Consider the following 17109-nt stretch of genomic DNA (forward strand, 5'->3'; position numbering starts at 1 on the left):
CTAGAACCCTCTGCCGATCAACTAATTGAGCATGAATTGTTTAAGTAGTTTTCAGACATTAATTTAAAACTGAAAACAAACTGAAAGCATTGAAAACACCAAAAGGAAAAAATTAAAATTCGATTTAGTAGCCGTTTACCAATTTGCACCACCACGGTCGAATTCAAAGTTAAAGCACATCTCAGATTTCATTTTGACTGAATCAATAATATGAGATTTCTAGAAAATTTTAAATTAAAAATACATTTCTATGAGCTTTGTGGGTGATTAAGAAACCTAAATAATTAAAATAACAATTTTCCACGAATTTAATTTTCCTGCTTGTCAGAACACGGTAATATTGTTCACAGTTATTCAATGAGTCAATCGAGTGAGATAGACAAGTCCAGTGGTTGAGCAAAGATCAAATCGGCTGGCTTGGGTGTCTAGCACGTCGCTGTGTGTATCGAGCGATTCCACGCGGCGAGATATGTGCTGTGCGAGTGGTCGCGTCTCAGAAACGCAGTGACGGGCTTCCAGCTCGCACGCAGACCTTACACATCTTCTTATTCACGCATCGCCGGACGCCGAGAGCGTCAGCACCAGGTAAGTCAGACTTTTGTCACTGTAGAGAAAGACGAGAAGCAAGTAAACAGAGCCTTTTAGCATTAATTTTGTTTTTAAACTGGTCATACTTTATGCTTTATCGTTTAAAAGTCCTTGTTGTTTATAATTCCTTTTGTTTGAAGCATCCCTGGCGTACGTGACTTTTCTCGACTCTTCTCTTGATGCTGCTGAAACCAGTTTTGTTTTTTGCACAGTGCACAGGAAACCAGTTTAGCTTTAAAGTTACTCTTGGTTAATCTTTTAGTTGCAAACGATTGTGCTAGATCGTCAGTGTTATATAAAAATTAAAGATATTTATTTTGATTTGTTCATGATTTTTTTGCAGACGGTACTCCATGTTTAGAACAAGAAAAAAATTATGAAATAAAAGTTTTTATTTCTAAACGCGTAGGAACAATTTCTTGCGGTTCCGTTAAAAAGTGTATCACGATTTAAAATTGGTATGAAACATAATAAGATAAAAAAGCTAATTTAAAACACTTTAAGGGGCTATCTTAAGTGGTTGTTTATCATCTCAAAAATTATTGTTATTCCTTTACGGAAAAATTATTTCCTTCATCACAAAATCAGAGCAAGAGAAAAATGTATAATATAATTTAAAAAATATTAACTGTCCACGAATATTGCATAAAGAACTATTAGTTAGCTCGCTTTGTAAAAATAAGAATAAATAAAAAATAACAATTGTAATATGTTAAAATTATTAAAATAAAATTAATGCAATAATGACGAACCTGCTACTAATTGTGAGTCTTCTATAACCATAAAACTCGTACAAGAAATGCAGCCAAAGCAGGAGATTATTTTAATTTAATTTCTTCCCATGCATTGAGGGATCCAAAATTTATATATGAAATTAAAAACAAATATAAATACCATTATAGGAGATTAGAAAAAATAAAAAATTAGACTACATTTTCTATTCTTAACAAATATTTATATTTTGTTAGAATATTTTTGTTTTATCATTAACCTTTATGTTTGAAAATTAAAAATAATAAAAAAATAGTGAAAAATTTAAATAACTTTTATTTTTTAAAACTTTAAATTTTTTTAGAACAAGATGCGAGCGGTGGTGCTAGTAGCCGTGCTGCAGCTGCTGCTTGCGGTGGTGAAGGGCGGCGATCTGCCAGCGCAGGAGTGTCCACCAGGGTGTGAATGCCACTACTTCCGCGTCCACTGGATGGCGTCGTGTGCGCACCGCGGCTTCAGCCAGGTGCCGTCCGGATTCGCGGCGGCCACCCACGCCGTAGATCTCGCGGGCAACGCGCTGACCCATTTCACGCTCGACCCTGAGGTCAGGCTACGACGCGTCTCGCTCGCAGATAACAACATCGAAACGCTGGCCGCCGACAGCTTCAAGGTCGGCCCTTGTTTTTTTCCCGAGTGCATTGCCACTCATCCCCGCGACTTTCTAGAATGTGCAATATCTGTTTTGGTCCTGTCATCTACTTTGATTTGTGTCTATCACGTGTTGCTTCTGATGGAATCTAATACATCAACCATCACGGTTGTTTTTCTCCGACTGTTTGTTTGGATTTTTAATTTTTAATCGGTTTTGACCGGGATAAACAAGGGCTTATTTTGTTTTGATTTTCTAACTAGGTATAATTATACGTTTCAAGGAAATAAACGACTTCTTGGGATGCTTGAACAAAATTACGTTGTAATGAAGAAAATCGGATTTTGTGTAGACCCAAGTTTCCCAGAGGTAAACAATCAGATTGCTCCTACAAACTGAAATTTTATTGCAGTTTTTCTTGTGATATTATAGAAATCATATGATGCATTCACTTGGGCAGTTCTGCGGTATTGGGTGATGTTTTATTAATATATTTAGCAAATTTCAAACCTGATTTATTTTTGTGCAATGAATAATTATTTATTGGGAAATAAAAGAGTCTCGATTGCCTAAATTTTAAAGTCCTCTAAAATTAATGCAATATATATCTTAGGTCACTGATGACGCACTGAGAGGGCTTTTGACCCCTATATGATATTTTCTTGGTTAATATTTCATCATTTTACTCTCTAAAAAATTTAGATTTATCGTCAATATACAGTTCTCGGTATTACAGGATATAAATATGTTCATCTGTTGTTTTGGTGTGAATAAAACGTATACAATTTTACTCGCATTTCAGGGTCTGGGCTTCCTGATCGACGTAGACGTGTCAGGAAACAAGCTACACACGATTGAGTCGGACGCCTTCCAGGACAGTCCGGGCCTGATGAGCCTTCAAGCGGCGCGGAACAAGGAGTACTTGGGCCCTGGCCTCGACTCGCCTTTCCTCGAGTCACGCTCCCTGCAGACACTGGACCTGTCAGATTGCCATGTGGGCGTGGTCGGGCCGCGGTTCTTCAGTGGAACGCCGGCCCTGCGCAAGATCGACCTGTCGGGCAACCCTGTGCGTGAGGTCCGGCCGGGCGCCTTCTCCACCCTGCAGGGTCTGCATGAACTGGACCTGAGCAATACCCTGATCACGCACCTGGCGCCGGCAACCCTGGCACCCGACCCACCGCTGCGCGTGCTCAACCTGAGGAGCAACCGGCTGGACGCCGAGAAGCTACAAGCCCTGACGGCGGTGCTGGTGCACCTGGAGCGGCTGGACTTAGGCCGCTGCGACCTGACGCTCGGCCCTTCTCACGTAGAGACCCTGGCGCGATGCGATTGGCTCGAGTGGCTTGACCTCTCCGACAACGACCTGAGCAGGCTGGACCTGAGCCAGGCGCTAGCCCAGCTGCGCCACCTGCAGCACCTGGATGTGTCAAACTGTGGCCTGGACGAGGCATCACTGCCCACGCTGGCTAACCTGACGCGGCTGCGCACCCTGAAGGTGGCAGACAACTCGCTGCGACTGGCCAACCTGACCGAGATGCTGAAGCCCCTGACGCGGCTGCATCACCTGTCTGTGCGCAACTGCGACCTCGACTCGACAGCCTTCCTCAGGCAGCTACCCAAGGTGCGTCAGAGTCTGCGTTCGCTCGACCTGTCGAGGAACCCACTCGGCGACGACGAAATCAACGCCGCCGGCGACGTCTTCGAGCACCTTGAGCAGCTTGACGTGTCCTTTTGCGACCTGACCGTTGTGTCCAGGCACGCCTTCTCGCCGGCCAGGCACCTGCTCAGCCTCTCGCTGTCAGGCAACAACGTGACCTTCGAGGACGCTGCCCTGGCCGAGCTGACTAAACTGCAGACGCTGCACGTAGAGCGGTGCGACCTGAGCGGTGCTCCCGCCGCCAGCGTCTTCCCACCCAGCAGCCAACTGTCCGAACTTTACCTTGCTGGCAACCCTGTTGACCAGGTGGTGCCGGCGCACCTGAGCAACCTACGCAAGGTGGACGTGTCCGAATGCAACCTGCGGAAGCTGAGCGGCCTCGAGGGGGCCCACCACCTGACCAAACTTCTCGCGGCAGACAACGACCTGAGCGCGGAGGACGCGCTGCCCGCCGACCTTGGCCTACAAGCGCCCAACCTGGAGGTGCTTGACCTGCGCAGGTCGGGCGTGCGCAGAGTCAACGCCGACGCGGTCGATAGCTGCAAAAAGCTCAGGTCGCTCCTCCTGCAGGACAACCCGCTGCGCTGCGACTGCGACCTGAGGCGTCTGGAACGCTGGGCCGCCTCCAGAGGCGTAGCGCTGCATGCCGACCACGTCCTGACGCAGTGCCTTGGACAGTCAGACTCACTCCTCTGCTGACACACAAGTGCGTCAATCCAAAAGTTCCTTTATTTTTGGAGAGTTTAAAACAAATTATAGTTGCTGTGTGGTGCAGTGCGCGACATTGACCTTGTTACCAAACTTGCAGATTTGTAAATATATTTTTGTACATATAATCAATAAAATTTTAACCAAAAACTGAAATTACTCGAAGTGATTTCACTTAAAGCTATTGTTTGAACATTATAAACTTAAAAATTGCCTCTCTTCTAGAAAACATCTTGCAAAACTGAGGTTTAAGGAGATTGATTATTTGTATTGAAGTCCAGGAAATAATGGAAAAATCGTTTGGATTTAGTATGTATCTTTTTTAATACAATATTTATCAATTTAAAACACCAGAAAATATTTATGAGGCTAAAACAACTTTAAATAGTAATCCATTTTCCAATAATAAAAAAACTGGCAGATTTTGCATGAGCTAAGCATATTTATTTAAAAAAAGCGCTATCTAAATTTTCTAGAAAGACAAATTAAGCACTTTCCCTCGGGCTAGGGGTTTTAATTTGGCCAGAAGGTCACGTCTTACTACGCGCTTGGGTCGGCGGCGACCCTCGGACCGGCTTATCAGCACTGCGAGACACTCCATCGGGCTATAACATTGACCCATTTCGCCGCAGCGACGACGATGACGACACGGTCTCACCCGGGCATATCGGTAGCAACAGGCAGCTGCTCTCGGATCTCTTTAAATGCACGCACCGCACCCGCCGCCGCCGCCACTCGGCACCCCATTAGCTGCACCGCTTGAATGTGCGATCGTAATCAATAAAACTTTGACCAGAAAATAAAAATACTCGGCTCGTCACATTTATAATTTCAATTCGTGGTGCGTGACGGAATCGGAAGCTGCGCGAGTCGCACTCGCTCGATTTTCAGCGTGCGAAAGCAGTACAAAGTCTGCCGCTGATAATATTCAGTGGCAAAAACTATGCTTGGAACTTTGATCTTCGCCCACTTGCTGTTGGTAAGACAGTTTTTTTCACTCATGAAATCTCTGACGTAAGTGAGTTACTTCAATCCTTTTATAAAAACTAGTTACGCGTTAAAAACTGAAAACACAATTTGTTGGGACTGCATAACTATTTTCACACTGTTCTCCTCGAAGACCTCTATTATTTTTTAACTAAATAAACGTATTATTATTCATTTTGGAACACTCACGTTCAGCCAATTCAGAGCTGGTGCTCGTTCAGCTATGTCATATTAAAAAAATGGTCTTGTGTCCTTCCACATAAAAATGTTGCAAAAAACAAAACACATAAATCCAAGTAAGCTATCAAGATTAAATGGGAAATATTTTAGGAACCAGGCGCAATTTATGCCCAACCAAGATGTTATATTTTAAACGTTCTCTTATTCACTTTATTTTTGTTCCTTCTAAGTCATGAGGTTTTAGTTTAAAATATCCGAAGAATTGTTAAGCATTTTTTATAGCCAACACATCATTCTCACTTTTATTTATTTTTTGTAAATTCGTCGTTAAAATCCAAATGTCTCGATTTGGCCCATTTCGACAGTTTCCTCCTGAGTACAAAACACTTTGCTTTCTGCTGGCACGCTTTATCGACAGTTCGATAAGACATTATTAATTGTGATGTATTTGGAAATACTTTTTTACAGTGAGCGATTTCTAAAATTTTGTTTTTGATAAAATTGGGCAGAAATGCTCGATGGCGTCGGCCGACAACCTGCTGGGCACTATGACCCCGGCGCCACTTGGGAAAAAAACTCCAATCGGCGACACATTTGTCTTCGTCGACGAGCCAAACCCAAAGCGGCGGGGCAAGCAGAAGCAGCCAAAAGCAAGACTCTTTGGCATCGCTGTATTGCGAGGTTGGAAGCGTAAAATTTCCCTTCAAGCACGCATTTAACACGTTTTGCAGACAACCGCGCTCTTACGTACCCAAGACTGCCTCTCCGTAGACCAAATATAAATAACAACAACGGCAGAAATAAGCGGCGCAGAGGCAGAGGCAGGAATAATAACAAAAACAAAAAAGTGACAAAAAATAAAAACGCCCAGACGCTTCCCACGACCAAATCAGGTAATTTAAAATATTAGGATCATGTGGATTTCATTAATATGGAGTCTGCAGGTTTTCTTCGGCTTTTTTTTAAATATTTATTTTGATTTATTTTTTGTTTGTCCATTTTACAATATTGTTGCTTTTCTCATAGTCAAAAATCTAAAGAGTATTGATGGTCCAAACTGAATTAACGGCTACATAACTTAATGACGCACTGAGTTGGCCCTGCAGCTTTAAATATTTTATAATAACTAAATTAAAATCTTTTAATGTTGTTAAAAAGTTCGATATTTTAAATGTTTTTAAATTCAAAATTGATATATCTATGAATTCTAGCAATTTTAAAATGCATTTTAGCATATTTGCAATGATAATTGGCAATCGAGCGGCCTCAATGGTTTGCATCTTTATTTGAAAAACTACACAAAAAATAATATCAATAAAAAAAATCAGAATATTTTATCTAGAGTAATTTAGTTTTTTATTTTTATTATAAAGAAGCAGTAAAAAGTTTATTATGTTAATATTAATGCAGGACAAAACACGCCCGAATTCAGCGGACCGTTCAAACCTGATGAATACGATTACAGATATGAGGAGTACGGGTTTGAGACAAGTAAGGCAAATAAATTCGTAACAGGAAAAATATATTTATTTAACATTATAAATCCTGATCTCTTTGGGGACTTTTAAATTGATTTTTAATCCAATTTGAATTACAATCTTCAGCAAGACGGCGTCTGACAACCTCTTCCGGACGGCGCCGAAGGACGCAGACGGCCTGGTCAACCTGGCCGTCGTCTCAATCCATGTCCACCTTGACAACAACAACAACAACTACGCCGGTGGCCAGTGAGGCCCAACTGGTGACAGTCGCCAGCCCCTCTGTTCCGCCCGTGCCCAGTACTTTTTGCGCATCTGATTCTCTTAATGTACACTTTCTTGAGTTTTTACACAACACAGAAAAACAAATAGATTTTTCTCTTGAAAATTCATAAAAACAAATATTCCGATTCAGGTAGCAATGGTTTGCTGTAACTTGCAATTTCCGGCACTATTCGACTACGCCGACTTTGACAACTGCGCGACAAACGCGGCCAATCTATCACCTGAGGAAATGGACACATTCTTGATCAATTTTGGAATGGATGAAAAGTCGGAACTGAACTTTAATTTAAAGTGTATTTTGCATTATTAATATAGTTATAGCGGCTAAAAATTTAGTAAAAACTCTTGATCAGGGTTCCAAGATGCCAGGGAGTCGATGGTATGTTTTTCTACATGCTTTTGCCTTAAACAGAATCTGCAATTTTTTCTCGTCCCACAGTGCGTCATGAGTTGCGTTTTCTTGGAATCACAAGTATTAGTTTAAATGGTTAAGCTTATTTATAATTTCTAAAAATCTCAGTTCATGGGGAACGATCCGCGGGTTTTGGATATTGAGGAAGTCAACTCTTACTTCTACAATCACTTAGAAAATACGAACAAAAGCGACTGGATCTCGACTCTGGACCAGGCTTTGGTGGACTGCGAGGAGGCAATCAAAGGTTTTATATTTTATTTTTCACATTTCAACTTTAAATGTGGTTCAAGTGGGACGATTGACGGAAAAAATGCCTGATTACTTTGAGACGGAGGACTCTACCTGCTTCACCCGACCGTTTCTCTATGTGCAGTGTATCAGAAGAGAGCTCCTATACGTAATTCAGAAGCTGCAATTTTGGTCTTGAGGCTTACGCTATATTAATTTTCAGAAATGTCCCGAGCCGTCAGACAAAGCCACGAGTAAGAAGTAGTTAATTAAGTGTCACTAAATTAAAAAAATAAATTTCACAGGTGACTATTGCAAATCGGTCATGACGACTCTCGGCGAGTGCAATCCTTTTCGTACTTGAAATATTTTAATTAAAAAAATTTTAACTTGGTGAATAAAAGATAAAAACTCAACAAAAAAACTTGCGTTTAATATTTCGGTTTTGGTTTCGAATCACGAGTGTGCCTAACCCTGCTCTACAATTTTCAATGCCATATTCGATCGCGAACAGGAACAGAGGAAGTGCGTCGATAGTGTGATTCAGAGTCGAGCTTCGATGGCCGCCAGAGAAGCAGTAGAAATTTCCACACAAATTCAAAGCAGTCATTTTTAAATCTAGCAACAACTGATTCGAAATGAAGGGCAACATTGTATTTATTCTCCTTCTTACACAAATGGTAAGTTAATTTATTCCATTATAAAAAGTGATTGCGGATCTGGAACCATCTTTCAGACGGTCATGGCCGTAAAAAAGAGAAACATGACCAAGCATACGACGTCCGGATTGGCCAAACACAATTTAATGCAGCCACTCAAGGGCAGAAAAGTGTCTCAGGGGCAGCAAATTGCTCCTCAAGTCAAGCGAGCGCGGCAGGGGAATATGCCGAATGGGGGTCCTCTCCTCGGTTCCCCTCCGGGTCAGGGTGGGTTACCGATGGGACAGGGAAATGATCAGATATCCCCTCAGGGCCAGGGTAACAATCAGAATTTCCCTTTGGGACAGCAGGGCAACGGCCAGGGTTTCAATCAGGCCAATTTTCCTCAGGGAAATAACCAGAATAATCCACAGGGTCAGGGAAATGGCCAGGGTTTTAATCAGGGTAACTTCCCGCTGAATAACAACCAAAATTTTCCTCAGGGTAATTTTCCTCAAGGTCAGGGAAATGGTCAGGGTAACTTCCCTCAGGGCCAGGGCAACGGCCAGGGCATTCCTCAGGGTCAAGGGAACGGTCAGAATTTTCCGCAGGGTCAAGGGAACAATCAAGGTTTTCCACAGGGTGGTGGTCAGGGTTCCCCTCCAGGCCAAGGAAATGTACCTCCAGGTCAGAACCCTTCGTACTACTACGAAGGTGACTACTATTACTACGACGACACGTCTACTACCGTGAACGACGCGGCCAGCTTCAGCAAGCGTCAAGAGCAGACGCCGCCTGTGACCGCGGTGCCGTTGCCAGTGTCACCGTCGAACCCTTCGTCGTTGAAGCCGCGCAAGAGGAAAAACAAAAACAAGCAGGGACGCAACCCCTTGCGCAGGAGGCGGCCTGCTGGTCTACTCGGCAACGGCTTCGAAAACCCTTTCAAGCCGCACATCAAGGTTTCGATGAGGCAGGTGCAGGTGCTGCCCGTGCGAAGACCTGGTTGGAGGAACAGGAGGAGGAAAGCAAATGCTGACAAAAACAAGAACAACAACGGCACTCTTACTGCAAACAACCAAACCATATCAGGTACGATGAAATGTTTCAATTATATTTGATTGTAAAAGTAAAAAACTTTATATAGCGGGGCGTCTAAAGTTTTAAATTATTATCAATTATTAAAATGAAAATATTATAAAATGAAACCAAAATTTTTCTAGTTAAAAAGACATAAATGAGGTAAAAGACTTTATAGATATTTTGCCCCTAAAGTTTACCTAAGCTATTTAAATATATCCCCCTATAATTTATGTTTCTTGAGATGAATTTCAAAGTATTGTCTGCAGGTCAAGCTGGGGGTAGAGGAAAAAAGAACGGGCGCAACAACAAAAATAATAACCAACGGAACAAAAAGAACAGGCAGAATGGCAACCGGAACAAGAGGAAGAGGAAGAAGAAGGGCACTAAGAAACCCACCGTGCCAACAACGGCCGCCCCCAATGGTGGTTAAAGTCTTTATGTACTTTTATTTTACATTTAAAAATACGCATTGGATGTAGCTATTGTGACTGCTGCTACCAACATTCCGTTTGTAAACAGCAGACGACCTAGAATGACCACTCCAGCGCCAGAAGACTACTACTATGAGTATTACGACAACCAGAACTCAATAGGTGAGTTAAAATTCGCTTGGTAGAAGACTAAAATTTTATTCTCAAGGCTTAAATAATTGATACAGCTTCTGCAATAGCAAATTTCAAGGCTGGTTGCAAACAAAATTTTGACAATTTTCTGTTGTAGCACACCGCACAATCAAACGCATTTATGAAAGAAAATTTATTAATAATACAAATTTTGACTTATGTTTGCGTTTGTTTTGAAACTAAAATTTAATTTGTCACAGAGTGTGCGCTGATTGGGCTACTTTAATCAATATCTCAAAACCAAAGTGCATGGCAAATATTGATTTAAAGAATACAAAATTATGAATAAATCTTGGAAAAATTTCACATGGAGATTTAATATGTTTCAATTTAGACGCCAAGTCAAGCAACGTTATCAGCACCATGTCACAGTCCTGGACAACAGCGAGTGGAGCGATGTCCACGTGGACCACGGCGACAGGTTCAACTGCTTCTGGCAACTCCAGTCCTTCTTCAGCCTCGTCAGGGTCGACAAGTCGCGAGAGCGAAGCTCTGAACTTCTGCCAAACCCAGAATTTTGATGTAAGAATTAATTCTGTAAAAAGTACAGAATATAATTTTCTTACAAACGAGAAAAGCGATCAGTAAATTTAGTTTCATTCTGGATTTATTAAGAGTTACTTCCAAAATTATTTGCGAGCATTTTCATTAATGGTTGAAAAATTAAATATCTTTTGGGGTTAGGAGGTGAAAAATATATCTCTCGGGATCTTGAACAATTCTTCTCTTTAATAAGACAGTCACTTTTCGACTATGTCAATCAGAATACATGGACCAGAATGAGCCGGGTCTTTCTCAACTAAACGCTCGGAACTCTTAAATGCGACTTGTTGGCTCGTGTTTCCGGCGAAAACTATTTTAAATTCAAAATCTCTCTCTGTTGCTTCAACGAATTTCTAACAAATATGTATCATCTAACAATCATTAATAACAATACCCACAATACCCTAGACCAAAAGTGAAAAAGGAGTGGGAGTTCGGCTCCGCAACCACTACATATCCTTAAAAATAAAAAAGAACAAATAATGCAAAAATATTTTCAATAAGAGAAGAACATGCACTTAAATTATATCAAATCGGCCAATGGTACACTTTTATAAAAAATTGAATAGGCTTTTTTTCAAAAATTGCATCAAAATTAAAAGATTATTAACCAAACCAAATTAAAAATTTAATTAGAGTTTGACGCAATATTTTCTCTGCTCAGGACGCAATCTATTGCTGTTCATTGCCGGCGGCGAGCTTATTCAACTCTTACGATATGGACGAATGTCTGGCCGACCTGGACCCTGATAACGAGCCACCCTCCATTGACGAGTACACAATCAACAAAGGCCTCATTGGACAAGGTGACATCGACTTCAACAACAATGGTAAAACTGCTGCAGGAATGTAAAAATAAAGAGTAATAACATATTTTGCTCTTTCTCCAGAGATGAAAAACTTGACCGACGCCATAGTAAATTTTCAAAATAATTATCCCCTCCTTAATCGTTGATTTGGTATTGTAATTTTCAGTGCCTGTCTCACTGCACGCTCATCTCCTTAGGTTTTGTAAGTTTCATCTGCTTTAGTGCTTTTTTCTACTTTAATCGCTAATATCGTGTGACGCAACCTGCGCAACTCGCGTGCTCGGCCGGTTAACTACCTCCTTGACTCTATCAAATTTTCTCTCCGTAGTTGTCTGACCAGCCAAGCAGCCTGGACTTTGAGAAGTTGACATCTTACATGCAGAAGAATCTTGAGGACGACGAAGAGATGAGCCCCTGGGTGCCCGTGTTCCAGGAGGCAGCTAAGAATTGCACCTCTTACATACAAGGTGACATCGTAACTAAAAATGTTGCTCTTTTTGATACGAAAACATGGGAATTTGCAGAAAAAATGGGCACCATCCAAGACCGAATAAACGACGTTGATTCAACTTGCTTCACAAAACCATACCTCTTCATTCAATGCGTTCAACAGGCATTTTTAATGGTGAGTGTTCTTTGATTTAAAAAAATCAGGTGTAACTAGACACAATTTTTACAGAACTGTCCTAAGCCGTCAGATCAGGCGACAAGTGAGTTGTAAAATTTATTCACGCATGAGGGAATAATTCTACCGCTTTTGAGGTTGTGATGAATTTAAGAATCTGAAAAGAATTTATGAAGCATAAATAACACTTTCAACTACTGACATTTGAGAAAAGTTCTGGTTTTTACCTACAAAAATATGCAAACTTCTATTTTCACATTTTTTTTAAAGAAATTTCGGAGTATAGAACATTTCTCCAATTTTAATGAATAAACAGGTAACAAAGAAAATTATTTTCAGGAGAGATCTGCACGTCGACAATATCAGGAATGAAGATGTGCAATCCGTTTGATTAAGAACATTTAATTATGATCCCTTTTATACAGACATTAGTTTAAAGCGAATAAATACATATGCAACAGAGCCTTTCGTTGTCAATTCTAGCTTTATTCTCCAGTCCAGATGATGGCTTTCTTTCCTCTGTCCACGCTGGCTAAGAATCCACCGTACGGGTGCCAGGAAATCGCTGTCACCGCACCACTGAAATAAATAATGATTAACAGCCTGGATTAATATGTTTTTTTCTTTCATGAAATATTTTCCTTTTATATAATTATGGGTTTTCTCAAATAATTATTTAATGTAACAAATTAATTCCGTTAGTAAATAATTGAAATCACGAAAAAGTGGATTATCTTCAAATTGTTGGCGAAGAAATAAAATAAATACCTGTGTTCCTTGTGGTTACTCTCGCAGATGAGGTGGCCGGTCTTAGTGTTCCAAACAAAGACGCCGCCATCGCCGCTGCCGACGCCCACCATGTCCGAGCAGGGGCTAAACGCGGCCCGGCTCCAGTCGCAGCCCACCTTGAAGTTGTCGTGGCTGCCCCCAGAAAAAAAATTTAGTTAAATTATATAGACATTTAAATAATTCATCTCACCTGAAAACGCGGAGCTCCTGCTTCATCCGCAGGTCGTACACCTTCAGGGTGTCATCCCTGACGCAAGCCAGAAGGAGGTTCCCATCTGCAAGATTGATTAGATCGTGAGAAGGAGATATATTTTTGATAAGGAAATATTTTGTTATGATTATTTTGACAAAAGATTGATATTAGAGAGGTGTTCTGATGTTGGCATGATAAAACTGTATTCTAATTTATTAATTTGATTATAGCTTTTAGAGACAAGAAAATTAATTCTCCATTGATATTTTTACAAAAGTTTGCAGGGAGAGTTAAAAATTGGATCTTCTCCGCACACATTTTCAATACTGCAGACATACAATCTTAGAAAAAAATGTTATATTTCACGGGAAAATTTATTTTACTCTTTTTTCAACAAACTAAACAAATTATTTTTCTATCAACTCGAGATAAGTTCCATTTTTGAAATAAAATTTCCTCACTGTCACTGGCAAATTTAACCATGAAAATAATGCTTTTTGGAAAATTCAGTTTTAATCTGGAACAATTTATCTTTTGAAACGCCACATCTGATATTTCCGTTAGTAGGTATTTAATTAAATATAAATTAATGAACGTGTAATGCGGACCTTTGGAAAGGTCTAGGGAGGTGACCCTGCCCTGGAGGACGAGTTCGTTGGCTGCCGTGCCAGAAGAGCCGCTCTCGCATCTCGCGTCCCAGAAGCGGATTTTCTTGTCAAAGTGTCCGCTGATGAAGGTGAACGCCTCTGAAGTGACCACGTCGTTGCAGCTCGACCCGGCAAACTTAGTCTCCACGCCTGTAAACAGAAGAAAATAAGCGTCAAACTCGGCCACTCTGCTCTCCCGGGAGAGCTGAACGGGCGCACTCACAGGCTCTCGAGCGCAGGTCCCAGATCTTGAGGGTACGGTCGTGGCTGCCGGTGACCACCCTGGTCGACTGCCCCAAGAACTTGGCAGCCATAACCTTGCCCGAGTGACCAGTCAGAGTGTGCTGAAACAGATAATTGCAATGATTAATTTAAAATATATAATAATTTTCTGAATATTATTTTGCTGATTAATTGAAATAATTAAATCTCCCTCATTTCACGCGAGTCATTCGATTAAAACTATTTTTCGTTTCCTTAAATTCCTAGGGCTTTTTATTTTCTGCATCATTTTGAACCTTTAAAAAACATGAAATGTTTTACAGTTCAGTCTGATTTTTCCTAAAATTATATCAAAAGAACATGAAAAAATCGTTGAACTTACAGTAGAACATTTTTTTGCTTCATAAATGAATTAACCTTTAAAATTATACTTTTATAATTTAAAAGATAAAAAAATATACTAAGACAAATGGGAAAATGCAAAATATGGATCGCCTGTATTGAAGTTATCAGTGTTTTAAGACGATTTTTAGTCTACCGTGTAAAATATTGAAGCCATTGATATTTTATTCTTAAAATCATTTTACCGTTGTATGCACTTAATGCATTTACTTTTTTAATTAATTTCTCTTCTAGATTTGCTCATCTGAGAGTAAAAAGCACTCTGTCTTTGTGTCGAGTGCCAATCAGATTTGCCGGAAAGGTCACTCGTCCAGCGCAGGATTGCGAGAATGCATAATGCATGAGAGAGCCCTAGCTTTATTCTTTATTCTCTCTCTCTCTCTCTGCTCGAGACAGCGCACGGCATATTATATTAATGCTCAGCCTGGTGACTTTGCGAAAAGTGAGCGAACGGTATTGTTTCTCGCTACACCAAAGAAGAAAAGCGCCGAATCGCGAGAGTAAAAAGAGAGAAAGAGTCAGGCCGAAAGCGATGAACCGCGCGCAGAGACGAGAGTTGTGGGAAATTGATAGATAAATAAATAAAAGAGGTGCAATTGCTGCAATTACACCGATCGCAAACAGTTAGATCTAGCGTAATTGATCGAGTGCATCTCGTCGCCAACGCTCCAATCTGACTAATAGGGAAACACGCCTTTCAATGAGAAACATTGTTCGCTGGGAAGATTGATGCAATGAGAAATAAATTGATGTTTATAGAGCTCATAGGGGTTAAAAAATAGGAAATTGTTTTTTCCTCATTACTGAGAAGTTGCATACTTCTAGTGAATTGCTTGTTTAGATATCAATTATTGAAACACGATTTATTGCGAGGCAAAATTAAATAAGGCTTAAATCGATTTTTTTTTAATCCATTATAACTGTTTTTTATTTCTAATTCTCTCGAAGAGATTTTTGTAGGAAAGATCGCTCTGGATCTGGATATAAGAACTGTTTATATGATTAACAAAATTGGAATTAAATAACTTTAATTAAAAACTGGCAAGAAAAATAGTTAATAAATCAAATTTTTAACTTAAAATACATAATACGGAACAAAATTAGGCGATAAATCGTTTAAATTTAGCAAAACTTGGATTTTCCTCTCACTTGGTCATATTTTGATTAATTAAACATGGTAGAGATTATTATTCAATGCAACGATTTGATCAACTGCTATTAACAATAGTCAATAATTCAAATTAACTTCAATTGTTGCAGTGAATCCATCGCCCGGCATTTCCGCATTGCTAAAACACCAAAAACAATAAAACCGATAAAGTTTTTCTGCTGATATTCAGTTCATCTTTTTGCCTGGAATGTTTGTTTGTCGATAGTTTGTGTCTATGACGTGCGGCGATGTATCGCAGTGGGCAGTAAAAAGCGTCAGTTTAACGGGAACGACAGCGACGAGCACGTTCATCAATTATAGGTGGACGTTGACGCACAACAACACACACTCAGCTAATTGCTCATTCCCACGATTCGCAGCAATTTTCCCGCATATGAACCGCTCTTACGCATTTTTAATTGCAAAAGCAGAAAATCTGTGATTTACCTTTATTGCGAGAAACGTAAAAACAGCTATTCGCCGCGGCGGCGCAAAAAATGTGCCTTGTCAGCGTTTCTTTCCTTTTATTACGAAAGTCATATAATCGCCCTCTCGTCCGGATTAAATATTGAATTCGCGATTGATCGGTTCATATTGCGAGGGCAGCAATTTTTTAACACAATTTTTTACTGCTTCTTGGAAATATATAGTTTAAATTCCAGATTGTTTAAAACCGGAAACGCTGTGTGTTGTCTCTTTGAATGTACAAACAAACCGATTGTTTACTGCAAAAATAACTGTGATATCCGTCAGCTTGGTGCCGAACTTAACGATGCGTGCTTTTCTAGCATGAGTTAATGTATTTACAAGAGCGACGAGGTGTGTATCTTCTGTTCGCAACTCATTCTCCGGTGTCGGCGGCAAACGCAGTCGCAGCACCGTAAGCGGATTATCATAATTACTCGGTGCGTTTGCGCGCATCAAAACATGTCAGCGAACGACAATGCGAATATTCGACCAGTACAATGCCAAAGAGCAAACGCGCCAGTGATGAATCACATTATTTACTGCATGCATCGAGGCCAGCGTAAACAGTAACAATCAGCGGGAATGATACAGCAGCAGAAGCAGGAGAAAAATAAAGTAAATTAATTATAATATAAACAATCCATTGTTGAACGAACAAGAAATATATGATATTGTAATTAATTGGGTCTTTGTTTGGCAACTAATCTGTAATCTACAATACAGCATATTTCTTCGTATATATAGGGTATAAATTTTTTACGCAAAAAAAAGAGTTGATTTCTATAATGTGCAATCGTAAAATTAGGACTGAGTAACAGTTTAATTTCAGATTGTGCCGAATATCTTGAAAAATCAAACAGCTGTCAATGATTTTTCGCTTGATTTCGATTCCTTTCTTTATCTAACGGTGAGCGAATTATGGGCTACTGATGATATAAATCGCCGCTTGATTTATAGAGCCGCAATTTTCTCAGAAATTTAAATGAAAACCAGGGAAAATTGAATTATTAGCGAACATAATGTAGGTAAAGATA

General features: G+C 40.3%; 4 protein-coding genes across 5 annotated transcripts in view; 3 read left to right on the forward strand and 1 right to left on the reverse strand.

Moving 5' to 3' along the window:
- The first annotated feature begins 393 nt into the window (after positions 1-393).
- On the forward strand, positions 394-4441 carry LOC135940061 (protein artichoke-like). Its single transcript, XM_065484732.1, has 3 exons — positions 394-585; positions 1664-1969; positions 2751-4441. Exons 2-3 carry the CDS (start codon positions 1670-1672, stop codon positions 4302-4304), a joined length of 1854 nt encoding a protein of 617 aa, XP_065340804.1. The 5' UTR covers positions 394-585; positions 1664-1669; the 3' UTR covers positions 4305-4441.
- A 312-nt stretch (positions 4442-4753) lies between these two features.
- LOC135941486 (uncharacterized) lies at positions 4754-8384 on the forward strand. 2 transcript variants are annotated; one of them, XM_065487060.1, is made up of 12 exons: positions 4754-5292; positions 5990-6161; positions 6212-6373; positions 6891-6971; positions 7085-7287; positions 7374-7536; positions 7597-7622; positions 7683-7715; positions 7764-7902; positions 7949-8055; positions 8110-8140; positions 8192-8384. In XM_065487060.1, the coding sequence occupies exons 1-12, from the start codon at positions 5257-5259 to the stop codon at positions 8248-8250; spliced, it is 1212 nt and encodes a 403-aa protein (XP_065343132.1). In that variant the 5' UTR covers positions 4754-5256; the 3' UTR covers positions 8251-8384. The 2 variants fall into 2 exon arrangements, with proteins under 2 accessions (XP_065343132.1, XP_065343131.1); XM_065487059.1 differs by having other exon boundaries at positions 7597-7715.
- Positions 8385-8418: 34 nt separating this feature from the next.
- On the forward strand, positions 8419-12658 carry LOC135941483 (AAC-rich mRNA clone AAC11 protein-like). The gene is made up of 12 exons (XM_065487055.1): positions 8419-8566; positions 8623-9613; positions 9871-10026; positions 10084-10197; positions 10562-10749; positions 11435-11600; positions 11661-11686; positions 11746-11781; positions 11908-12046; positions 12104-12204; positions 12259-12289; positions 12544-12658. The coding sequence occupies exons 1-12, from the start codon at positions 8525-8527 to the stop codon at positions 12597-12599; spliced, it is 2046 nt and encodes a 681-aa protein (XP_065343127.1). The 5' UTR covers positions 8419-8524; the 3' UTR covers positions 12600-12658.
- The window catches only part of Atg16 (Autophagy-related 16), a 75668-nt gene continuing 71149 nt past the window's right edge, over positions 12591-17109 (reverse strand). The window contains exons 8-12 of the mRNA XM_065487058.1: positions 14057-14177; positions 13795-13983; positions 13184-13268; positions 12973-13125; positions 12591-12783 (exon numbers count right to left, since the gene is read on the reverse strand). Of these exons, the coding sequence (XP_065343130.1) occupies positions 12690-12783; positions 12973-13125; positions 13184-13268; positions 13795-13983; positions 14057-14177 (642 nt within the window). The 3' untranslated portion in view covers positions 12591-12689. The remainder of the gene's footprint in view (positions 12784-12972; positions 13126-13183; positions 13269-13794; positions 13984-14056; positions 14178-17109) is intronic.

The sequence above is a fragment of the Cloeon dipterum genome, chromosome 3, assembly GCF_949628265.1.
Source record: "Cloeon dipterum chromosome 3, ieCloDipt1.1, whole genome shotgun sequence".
NCBI classification, from domain to species: Eukaryota; Metazoa; Arthropoda; class Insecta; order Ephemeroptera; family Baetidae; genus Cloeon; species Cloeon dipterum.

Coding starts and splice junctions, on each gene's coding strand:
- LOC135940061 (XM_065484732.1), top strand. CDS start 1,670: ATGCGAGCGGTGGTGCTAGTAGCCGTGCTGCAGCTGCTGCTTGCGGTG. Junction 1,970..2,750: donor TGGCCGCCGACAGCTTCAAG/GTCGGCCCTTGT, acceptor CTCGCATTTCAG/GGTCTGGGCTTCCTGATCGA.
- LOC135941486 (XM_065487059.1), top strand. CDS start 5,257: ATGCTTGGAACTTTGATCTTCGCCCACTTGCTGTTG. Junction 6,972..7,084: donor GGAGTACGGGTTTGAGACAA/GTAAGGCAAATA, acceptor TACAATCTTCAG/CAAGACGGCGTCTGACAACC. Junction 7,716..7,763: donor GCGTTTTCTTGGAATCACAA/GTATTAGTTTAA, acceptor TAAAAATCTCAG/TTCATGGGGAACGATCCGCG.
- LOC135941483 (XM_065487055.1), top strand. CDS start 8,525: ATGAAGGGCAACATTGTATTTATTCTCCTTCTTACACAAATG. Junction 10,198..10,561: donor CGACAACCAGAACTCAATAG/GTGAGTTAAAAT, acceptor GTTTCAATTTAG/ACGCCAAGTCAAGCAACGTT. Junction 12,047..12,103: donor TTGCACCTCTTACATACAAG/GTGACATCGTAA, acceptor GGGAATTTGCAG/AAAAAATGGGCACCATCCAA.